We start from the raw sequence: 11,292 nt of genomic DNA on the forward strand, positions 1-11,292 counted from the left end.
CGTCTTGTGGAGTGATTGCAGGCTGCGCAGCTATCCCAGAAGCCAGAACAGCAAGAGGGATTGCTGCTTTCACTGCACAGCGATCCCTCTTGCTGTTCTGGTTCTGAGATTCAGAATATTTTTTTCTTGTTTTCCTCCTCCAAAAACTAGGTGTGTCTTGTGGTCTAGTGCGTCTTATAGAGCAAAAAATACGGTAAGTTCTTCACCCGAGGTACCACTGTACCTCTGCTTTCCATTGTTGACGCAACAACTATATTGCTTGGGTTTTAATTCCTGATGTATGATTTGCATACTCTATAATCAAAATAAATGTCTACTGAAAAAAGATTAAGTATTCTGTCAAAGAGAAACATCTTCCTTCTCTTAGGCAAATGAAGCAGTTAATTTCTCAGTGTCCTGTACCTGCACAGTGATCTTTCCCCTTTTTCCTATTTTCCTCCCCACAATTTCAAATGATGTTTGATGGATTTTTTTGTAGCAGCTGTGGTACTAATTTCTTGTGGAAATCAAGCCCCTCCAGAAGCCATCAGGATTTGGTCATAGAGAACAGTTATATCTATATATAGGGAAATGTTTTAATAATTGCTTAAGTTCCATCTTTGAGTAAGCAAAGAAAGCACATTTGATTTCTTCTCGAAAGGCTTTTCTGGCTCTTGCAATCCTACCTACCTGAATCCCACCTGTATTTGTTGATCAGGCCTGAATTCACTTCTATATTTAGCCATGATCTCTCCAGTACAGCATACCATCCTGCTTTCTTACAGTATGACTTACTACCCATTTAGAGGCAGAACGCATTCCTAATTCATGAAATATATGATGTCTAAAATTACATTGGCTTCATTTTACTGACATATTACATTGCAGGTTCATCATTTATTCTATGGTATTACTTGCTCATCAGTCACTGTTACAGAATATGATATTGAATCTATGATTGCAGCCTTCCATAAAGTATAAAGCAAATAAAAATAGATGAGTGTATTTCATCCAAAGTGTAAAGTGCACAACAACCTGATACTCCATGTTTACTGAGAAGTGAGTCCCATTGACTCATGCCGAGTTCTCAAATTAAGAGTGCATAGGATTACATGCTTGCTCAGAAATCCCCCTGAATTTAAAGCGACTCACAGCACAATCCAAGGCATGTTTACTTAGAAGACTCATTACGCCCAGGTAATGTAATGCCCCAATCCTACACATGTGGCCATTGAACATGACAGGCTTTGTTTTGAGTAGACATGCAGAGGATTACAGGCAAAGTGTCATCAACTTCTGTTGGGAAAAGTTTAGCAGATGCTTAAGTCTTTCAGTAAAACTTGTGAGACTCAAGAGGTACAGTGGTACCTTGGGTTAAGAACTCAATTCGTTCTGGAGGTCCATTTTTAACCTGAAACTGTTCTTAACGCGAGGTACCACTTTAGCTAATAGGGATTCCTGCTGCCGCCGCTGCGCAATTTCTGTTCTCATCTTGAAGCAAAGTTCTTAACCCGAGGTACTATTTCTGGGTTAGCGGAGTCTGTAACCTGAAGCGTCTGTAACCTGAACTTCATTTTTAAATTTCAGCATAGGTACATGGTGTTGCAGTGAAAATCATCTCCAGTGAACTGTTATAAAATACAATATAGTGTAGAACAATTGCTTGTAAGATAAATTGTCGGGAAGGTCTTATCAAGAATGCCCTCCAAAGAAGTAAACTGTGATTAAAGCCTTCCAAGGCAGTCCTAGAGATTGGTTCTCCTGAGGTCAGCAAAGTGGGAAGCCATGCATTGCATGGGCCTGCGCTGTAGGCAGAGCCTTTGTTCCCAAGTTTCAGGTTGAATATTACCATAAAGTTTATAGATATATATATATTTTACATTAGCATTATAGATAATTTCACTTCTGTGTATAATGTAAAGTAGTGGTGGGAATCAAGATCTGGTGAGTGGGCTGGATCCTGAGCTTTGAAGGCAGCCCTGTTTAGGGAAGTTTTTAATGCCTGGTGTTCTATTGCTTTATTATTATCATTATTATTATTATTATTATCATTAATTCTGTTGGATAATAATACTACTAATTATTATTATAATGTGATTCAACTGCAAAGGAAGAAATTGGGAGTTCACTCTTAAGTGTGCTCCTAATTCTTCCCTTTAACTACATCTTGACGTTCAAAGTGCAGCTGGAACTTTTCTGGACTTGATGTCATATACGACATAGGAAAGGAGGGTGTGCGTGTCTTTCTGAAAACAACATGGCAGCCCAACCCACGAGACCTAATAAGGTCCATGCACCAGAGCTTCCCTGCTACTGATGTAAAGGAAACACACCTGGCTTGTCAAATAATTGAGCTGCGCTTTCTCTTCTTGCAAAGGTAACAATGCCAGTGGAAAGAATGCGAATGCGGCCGTGGCTGGAGGAACAAATAAATTCAAACAAAATACCGGGTTTGAAATGGCTAAACGAGGTAAGGCATGCCTGTGTTTTTAAACATTATTATGGGCCCATGAGGTGATACAAAAACAAGGAAAGCACCAGTTAAAACCAAACCATTGTTTAAACAAAACTAAGGAATGGAATTAAAAACCCATCAAAAGCCAGGTGAAATAAAACATTTTTATAGCCTGCATGAATCTAAGCAAAGGGAGAACCAACCTGATCAATAAAGTAGACAGTTGATACATGGTACATTCATAATGCCACAGAGTGATTTGATGCTAGAGGAATTGGTCCAGCATTAGCATTCATCAAACTCTAATTTGAGTGTAACCAAAATTGGAATGAGTGTAACCCAAAACTGTGGTTTGCTGCAGGGTGGATTTGATTTAAATTGAATCGATTTAAATCACTAGTCAGCAAGTCTTGATTTAAATCATTATTATTTTTACAGAAAGACCCATTCTTGCATAAATTTTCAGAGTAGTTTTTACAGTTATCAAAAATTACTGACTTGGTTATACTATTAGAAATACATAGACAGATAATTATGAAATTATTGTGAGGTTTAATAAGTTAACTCTTTATATTTGGACAACGTTTCTGCTGTACTTTATTGGAAGGAGAAAAATAATCATAAGTAACAATTTAAACAATTTATTTAACTAAAACAATAACATTATAGCATATGTATCCATGTTTGTTAACTGATGTGTATAAACAAAACTTAGACTGAGTTTTAGCACGCATGAAAAACTTAAAACAAATTCTTATTTCCTGATAAATAGCCTTTGGACTATAATGTAATGATAAATAGCCTTTGGACTATAATCCAATTTAAATAAAAGAAACTTTTTATTATTATTATTTTTAAAAAATTATTTATTTTTATCCACCCTGGTTAGCTGTAAACTGGGAAGTAAATAATTATGTGGCATATGCAAGTGAAAAGGAGTGAGCATGTTAGGACAGGGCTCAATGCCATATGACAGACATCTCCAACGTGTCGATTGCGCGATGGATTTTTGTCGATCACAACCCGCCACCCTCTCCCATGGCCACCGGGTGCCCTCAGCATGCGCTCAGCTGCAGCTGGAGCGACTGAGGCTCCGCTTAAGCAGGCTTGCTCACCTCTGCCACAGCAAGCGCTCTGGCTGGCGCCGGCACCACCTCCGCCTCGCAGCTGCCTCAAGCACCCCGCCAATTCAGCTGGCCGGCCTGGAAAGGTGTGAGGCCTGCCTCTGCCCCCTGCAAGCTGCAGCCCCAGGCAGGAAGGCAAAGACAAGGTGTGCGGGCTCCGCACAGACTGCAGTGCTTCAGAGGGAGCCACAGGAAGGGCCGTGTGAGAGAGAGAGAATGGTATCCCTCCTCCCTCTCCCCCCTCCCCCTGGTTCCTGTGGAAAGAAAACACCCTCTCCCTCCTAGTGGGATGCTGAACTTTCCTCACTTTTCCAGCTCCAGCCTAGCTGCATTTACTCGAAAGTAAGCTGCTGGCCCCGCTCCCCACAGAGCTCTTCCTCTGGTAAAGGGGGAATTGGACATTTTGGGGCATGTTGACTTCCCACGTGCACCAAGAGCCCTGGGAGGGGAGGGGGCTGGTGTGAGGGTAATAATTTGTTATTATTTTTATCATCATCATCATCATGATTTATTATTTATACCCCGCCCATCTGGTTGGGTTTCCTCAGCCAAATATAATACGTTTAAGTTGAAGAATGACAATGGGAGAGTGTGGTAGATCACTGTTAGTTTTTGATATTGGATACTAGAACGCAGCCTAATGGAAGTTGGACATGCCTGCCATATGACATGTGAAGCAACCCATACTATTTTGGTTTCCATATTCATGGTTTTCTGGGAAGTGTTATAGCCTGCCTTATTCTATGAACTCTGAGCCAGTTTTAGTCATTTTCTGTTCCCAGGGGTCCACACTGTTAAGTAATTCAAGTAATCAAAAGGCTTAGGATAAGAGGTCAGTGAAATTAGAAATGTTTGCCTGAAATCACAGTAATGCACATCCAATAGTACCTCAATTAGTTCACAGCTTTAAGTCAAAAGGAGGCACCTGAATATTTTGCAGCATTTAGTAATTTTGCTTAATCTCAGTAAAATCAACCGCTTTGACTTTCATTCCATGCAGAACATTATTGAGCCAGAAAGTGAGAAAGCAGTGAAAAATAGGTTCAGGTTGTACAAATGCTACCTGTTTTATAAAGTAAGAAAGTTTAAGACTTCTGTATCTGCAAGTTGTTAATTGTGGTTGTTTCCTACTTGTTTTTCTGTTCCAGGAAAAAATGATTTTTCAGATTCCCTGGATGCACGCAGCACGCCATGGGTGGGATGTTGAAAAAGATGCTCCTTTATTTAGGAACTGGGCTATTCACACAGGTAAGAGGAGCTCAGGTTTATTGGGGCAGGTTTATTGTGGAGGTTCTATCTCTTCTTTCAGCGTTGTAGTGTTCTGTTTTGCTTTTCCACATTTTCACCTTTACCCAGTGTCCCAGCTGTAGTGCAGTGAGCAGGTGGGGCTCTTGCAGCTACAAGGATATAGCTGCAGCTATTTAATCATCTGGGGGAAACAGATCCACACATGCATCCCTTTGCCTCTTCAGAGCTGTCCCCTCCATTCCTGTATATGTGGCAGGGTCATAATATCTATCAGAGGCCTCTGTGCCTGGCAGCTCATTGCTGATTTGATGGGCCAAATGCGGAGAGGTTTGGAGTATACTTGAGCAAGCAGCTGCTGTGTGTGTGTCTTACAGGGTGTCCAGAACTTCTCGGTCTGATTGTAAGGATCCCTGAATATGAAGGGTCCCTAATTCATAAAAAGCAACACTCTAGAGGTCCTGGGCCCTAAGGAAATCAGATTAGCCTCAACCAGGGCCAGGGCCTTTTCAGCACTGGCTCCGGCCTGGTGGAACGCTCTGTCTCATGCGGAAAGAAATCAGATCCCGCAGGGCCTGTAAGACAGAGTTGTTCCTCCTGGCCTTTGGCTTGGAATCAGCCTGATCCCCTCCCCCTCTTTCCTTTTCCTTCTGTGATGGGACCCCTATTTGGGGACTTCCCTGGCTTTTTTTCTGGCCCACGTAGGACCAGTCTGGATAGTTGGCCTTGGTGAAGATTTGACGTTTTCTCCCCCCCCCCCCAAACAGTTTTTGATCTGGGCTTCCACTGAAATGAGGCTGCATTTTAAGTTGTATTTTAATCCTGTTTTTAAGTTGTATTTTAATCAATTGTTTTTATACCTGATGTTAGCCGCCCTGAGCCCGGTCTTGGCCAGGGAGGACGGGGTATAAATAACATTATTATTAATATTAATAGTATTATTAATATTATAATCATCAACATTATTATTACAGTGGTACCTCGGGTTACATACACTTCAGGTTACATACGCTTCAGATTACAGACTCCGCTAACCCAGAAATAGTGCTTCAGGTTAAGAACTTTGCTTCAGGATGAGAACAGAAATTGTGCTCTGGCGGTGCGGCAGCAGCAGGAGGCCCCATTAGCTAAAGTGGTGCTTCAGGTTAAGAACAGTTTCAGGTTAAGAACGGACCTCCAGAATGAATTAAGTACTTAACCTGAGGTACCACTGTATTTATTAGCATAAGGTGTGTCATACCACGAATCCCGTTTTTCTTTCTTTATTAGGGAAGTTCCAGCCAGGAGTTGATAAACCAGACCCAAAGACATGGAAGGCAAACTTTCGATGTGCTATGAACTCCTTACCCGATATTGAAGAAGTCAAGGACAAAAGCATAAAGAAAGGAAATAATGCCTTCCGGGTATACCGGATGCTGCCGTTATCTGAGAGGCCTTCAAAGAAAGGTAAAGGAGAGGAACATTGCGGATATTCTGGAGATCGAGAGAGCCATGCTGATAGTGGGCTGCTTCCTACATTAGTCAGATTGTCTCCTTTATAGCAGGCACACTTGGTCTTTAACATCCTCGCTAATAATAATAAATTGTGCAACGTCTTCACTTCTGTGCCTCACAAAAAGAGCAAAACGTTAACAAATACAAACGCATTTTAATACAAGAGAAATATATATACAAAATAAATACACACTGGGCAAGATTACCTGGTTGGCACAAGACTGTGTATATCTGCCTGTCATGTGTCAGGTCAGGCAAGATACTCACAGGGATGAGAAGACAAAAGATGTAGCAGTAGCTCCATGGTTTTAGGAGCAACTAGTTTTTCCTTGAATTCCAAATTTAGTGGGGCATCTTGCTCCTCACCCCAGTTGACGGTTTTGCAGGGTAAGCTGCAGGCAGTACTGCTGTCCAAGTTTCCTTAATTTCATTACGGTTCGAATAGGTAGTCTAGGCCATTTCAAGTACCACGTAAATTATAATTATGATCAACATTGAGTCCAGTGACTTTCCAAGTTGGAGTATGTTGGGGCTAGGCAGAATTGTCCAGTCTTACCAGGAAATGATTGTAAAACAATAAATGAATCCTTACATTTCTACAGGAAAGAAACCCAAGGAAGACAAAATGAAACAAATTAAGGTAAATATCTCATCATTTCATAGACAAATTACGGTTGATGATTGGAAGATGAATGGAGATTCATGACACAGTGTCTTGCCAACCTGTGAAGAAATTGGGTTTTACTGGTTGGTCTATGTGGGTTTATGGGGTTAACTGAGATTCTAGCAAGCATTGCCTCTACTCTTTCAAGCCTATGTTCACACACAGGCTTAAGGGATAGACAATTGCTTTAAAAAGAAAGGAAAGCTGAAAACTTTTGTGCAGACTACTATTACTGCACTTTTTTGTATTCCCATGTGATCATGCTGAAATATATACAAAACCTTTATATCACCTACTAGGAATGAGAGATTCCCCTCAGTTGATGGGCATTTAATTTTATTCTTACCCTTCTCCATCCAAATATGGAACGGAAGAGCTGTCCAAATCTTACACTGAAACAAAACAAAAACGAAACGCAAATGTTTCTGTCTGAATTGGGCCTCCTATCCTTATACACTTGTACCAGCAGGAGCAGGTCTTGTAAAAGGCATTTCCTTGCCTGCTTTCTGTCTCTTGCTCTCTGGGAGCATGGATTTTCCAAACGGAGAACATGTGCCACTGAAACACATTTTGTGGATGCAAAGTTCAGGTGCTTTTCTAAGGAACTAAGAGGACGTGTTTACGTAGTGACTGGCTCTCACAATTATCCTGCATTCTCTGCTCATATCACTAAAATGCACTTGGAAAGCTACAATGAATATTTAATAGGAATAAATGTTTCAGGCAGCGCCTCACCCTTGCAACTCTGTAATGTTGAATTTTTCATTACAAACCATGCATTAACATTTCTTGGAAGGCACCTTGTGAATTTCACACTTTGCTTTTATGTATGAAAAGGGCTGGGAAAGGTTGCTGTTTCAGTCTGATCTTGGGAAGCTTAAACAGCCATTCGGCTTTCATTTAGGCCTACCATCATGGCTGAGAAGGGTGTGTCAGGGACAAAGGGTAGGGAAAGGTTAACGAAGGATAGTCAGGAGATAGCTCTTCTGTATACTCAACAATCTTAACACACTTCCATTTTTTTATTTTTTCCCCCAGCAAGAGCCAGAGGAATCGTCATATGAACTGAGTAATGGAACATGCCAGGGGTTTTCTGATTACTGCTTATCTCCAGCAATAAAAGCTGAAGTCGACAGCACAATAAACATTGTAGGTAAGTCGCCCCAGCACATTCCTTTTCGTATCTGGTAAACTCTTACTGCACTAACTGTAGCCTTTAAAGTTCAGTTTCACTATACTGTTGGTAACACGGCGGAATTACAGCAACAGGAGTTCGTATTTTGATGTGCCTAATAATATTTTGCTTTATTTGAGAACTCTTAAGAACAAATGTGGACATGAAATTTAATGGTTTATTTAGCTCAAGTGGGTCTCAGTAGTAATCCTTCTCACCAGTGAAAAAACACTACAGGAACTTTGAAAGCACTTTTCAGCTAAAGTAGGAATCCAGCATCGTAACACCCTAACAAGGTGACGGGGAAGGAGATGAAATAGAAGAATTTTTGTGGCTAGACCGTCATTTTCCATGTTAAACTAAGAAACAGGAAATACTTTTCATCATGAATGAAAGGTCTTTTTAATTATAGTATATTTCATATCAAGGGAAGGGTAATTAAAACTGATGCACTTATTTGAATGTTCTGGTATATACATTATGCTGGTCCCAGCAAACCAAGGTTTGCAAATCAGGAATTTGCTCCCCTCTCTTCCTCATAGTCAAACCTTCCATCTGATTCCTAACCAAGTCCCCTCTTAACCATGTCTTCAAACCCTGGTTTCAGATGTTGGTTGAGATGGAACAAGTTTAAGACTCTACATAGTGTACCAATCTTAAGGCTAGATCTCCAGCCATTGTGAAGTTACAGTCCATAACAGTGCTTTTTGCTTGACTGTAATGTATGCTCTTTATTAACGCAGGCACGGGTAATCATCACGATTCTTTCTTGTTATCATGCAAAGTTGTAGGAGATTCGCATTTTGAGTGTGGTTCTGAGGATCATATGATAGTTCCCAATCCACCTGATGTTTGCCAAGTAGTGGAAGTGACAACAGAATGTGATGACCAACCCAGCAGTGTGAGTCAGTTGTATCCACTACAGATCTCCCCAGTCTCCTCCTATGCAGGTAAGAAACATTGTACTCGCAAAAGAACTTGGGGTCTTGGTTTCAGTCAGTGCCATGTTTTAACTTTTGGTAGGTAGGTGCTTTTCTTTTCTATTTTAGAATAGTTGTCAGAGTCTTTTAGTGCTTGGGTTCTGCTAAACACAGGTATTATTTCTTCTGAGAAACAAAAGACCTAAACCTGCTGTAAAACACAGAAACGAAATACTTATTAAAATTATCCTTTACATATATGTTCAGTAAACCTCACTCAGTGTGCAAAAAATATGTTTTTAGTGGTTTCTGTTTTTATCTGCAAGCCACCTTGAGTCCCTTTCATGGGGAAAGGCAGGGTATAAACAAGTATATAATAATAATACACAAGTGTGCATGGTGTCACAACCAAGATGACTGCAAATGTGGCTTCTTAGGAAAAGCTCCATTTTGGCTTTCACTTAGAAAAGTGGAGTATACATTTCAGTATGTATGCGTGTATAAATAAAATTACTTGAGATGTGAGGAATGGGAACCGAAGGGCAAGAGGCTTTCTTACACAGGGTTCAAGAGAACATTGTTTGCCTGAATTGTCTCTGTGCTGCTGCATCTAGGAATTAAAGGCTGATATATGTACTTGTACATGAAATCCTGTTATGTGACAGAGAAAATTGTGGGATGTATAAGCTATACCACAGACAAAGGCTTGGTTCTGGGGGACACAATGGAGCAGGAAACCTAATACACTACCAGTTTGTGTGTGTTTTAAAAAGGCCTTGAGGCTGCATGTTCTAGATAAATATTATCAAGTGAAAGAAGTTTCGTTGCTTCTTGGGTGTGGGTGCCGATAGCGCTGCATGGAGGTCAGCCAGAAGAATGTGCAAAGACTGATGTATGTTTATGTCTGTAGCTCCAGAGGTGGTTGAGAAGGGGCTGTTGACCATGCAGCAGGCCGGGTTCTAGCAGTGTCCCCCTTTTGACCCTCAAATAGAAAGTTTTGCATCCTCTTTACCAACTTCTGATTCTAGTATAATCTTGTCCTAGTAAAGTGACTTTTTTTGTCTGGCACTGTTGTGGCATTTCAGTGGTATAGCTGCCTCACACTGAGTCAGACCATCAACCTCAGTATTAGCCAATCTAATTGGCTGCAAGTGTCCAGGGTATCTGGGGGGGGGGGGTTCCTCTCCCTGCCCAAACTGGAGATACAAGGGATTGAACATTGGGGCATCTGATGCTCCCCGCCCTTCCCCACATGGAGTCGCTGGTTCTGGAGAAACCTCATAATGCTGACATGGAATCCATGATTGAATAAGAGGAAACATCCTGTTACATGGTTTATTGACAATCAATATGTCACATGTTTTCAGTATGCATATTTTTATCCACAGAAAGTGAGACAACAGACAGCATACCAAGTGACGAAGAAAGTGCACAGGTAAGCAAAGGAATAGAATATATTTCATGAGTCTTTTATTCCTTTTCCCGCCCCCTTCCCTAATATGCTTCAGTCCATTTCTTCTGTGAATTGAATGGTAGCAAGGTAGAGGTGTTCGTTTGCTGGTTTAGGAATTTCTGCCCCTCCTTCCATCTACAAAGCCCCTGGAGGCAGCCCACAACAGAATAAAAATATACAATAAAATTAAAGCCATAGCCATAAGATTAAAACACTGGTGTGGCATTAGCATAGCAGAGAGAAACCCAACCATTAAAATAATCCAAATGCCTGGCCAAAAATAAAAATAAAAGTATTCAGCATTCACCTAAAGACTGAAATGGTGGGAGCCAACTAGGCCTCTTAAGGGGGAGGGAGTTCCACAGACTGCTATCCCAGAACATACTTCAGAGCAGGGCCACTGAAATAACTGAAATGGTTTTGGGGTGTAAAATTTAAGGATTTTAACTTAAGAGCCATTCACTTTCTACTCAAAAGCCCCCAGGAATGTATGCTGCTAGCAGAGGCAACCATGCCATGTTGCTCATCCACGTGGTAAATAAATAAACGCTCTGCTTCAGCCAATGGCTATAACCACTTTGCTTCAGCTTACGATGCTGAACCGCCGAAGCAGTACTAAAAATACAGCCATGACGAGGCGTTTTCATATTTCGGCCCTAGCACAGCAGACGGTATTTCTACACGCAAAGTCCCTGGGGGACTTTGCTTTGCAGCTGCTCCTTCTCCATGAGGGAAGTGGAATCTCAAAGTTAGCACAACTCCTCTGGAGCGCCAGCCGCACACA

General features: G+C 41.2%; 1 protein-coding gene across 8 annotated transcripts in view; it reads left to right on the plus strand.

Annotated features, from left to right (window-relative positions):
- IRF2 (interferon regulatory factor 2) overlaps positions 1 to 11,292 on the plus strand; it is a 37,723-nt gene that overhangs the window by 23,575 nt on the left and 2,856 nt on the right. For all 8 annotated transcript variants that reach the window (XM_081020551.1, XM_081020555.1, XM_081020550.1 and 5 more), the window contains 7 exons: positions 2,357 to 2,449; positions 4,707 to 4,806; positions 6,073 to 6,249; positions 6,900 to 6,937; positions 8,000 to 8,114; positions 8,921 to 9,085; positions 10,444 to 10,490. In XM_081020551.1, the coding sequence (XP_080876677.1) occupies positions 2,357 to 2,449; positions 4,707 to 4,806; positions 6,073 to 6,249; positions 6,900 to 6,937; positions 8,000 to 8,114; positions 8,921 to 9,085; positions 10,444 to 10,490 (735 nt within the window). The remainder of the gene's footprint in view (positions 1 to 2,356; positions 2,450 to 4,706; positions 4,807 to 6,072; positions 6,250 to 6,899; positions 6,938 to 7,999; positions 8,115 to 8,920; positions 9,086 to 10,443; positions 10,491 to 11,292) is intronic.

Source organism: Podarcis pityusensis (assembly GCF_964106645.2).
Source record: "Podarcis pityusensis genome assembly, chromosome: 9".
Lineage (NCBI taxonomy): Eukaryota > Metazoa > Chordata > Lepidosauria > Squamata > Lacertidae > Podarcis > Podarcis pityusensis.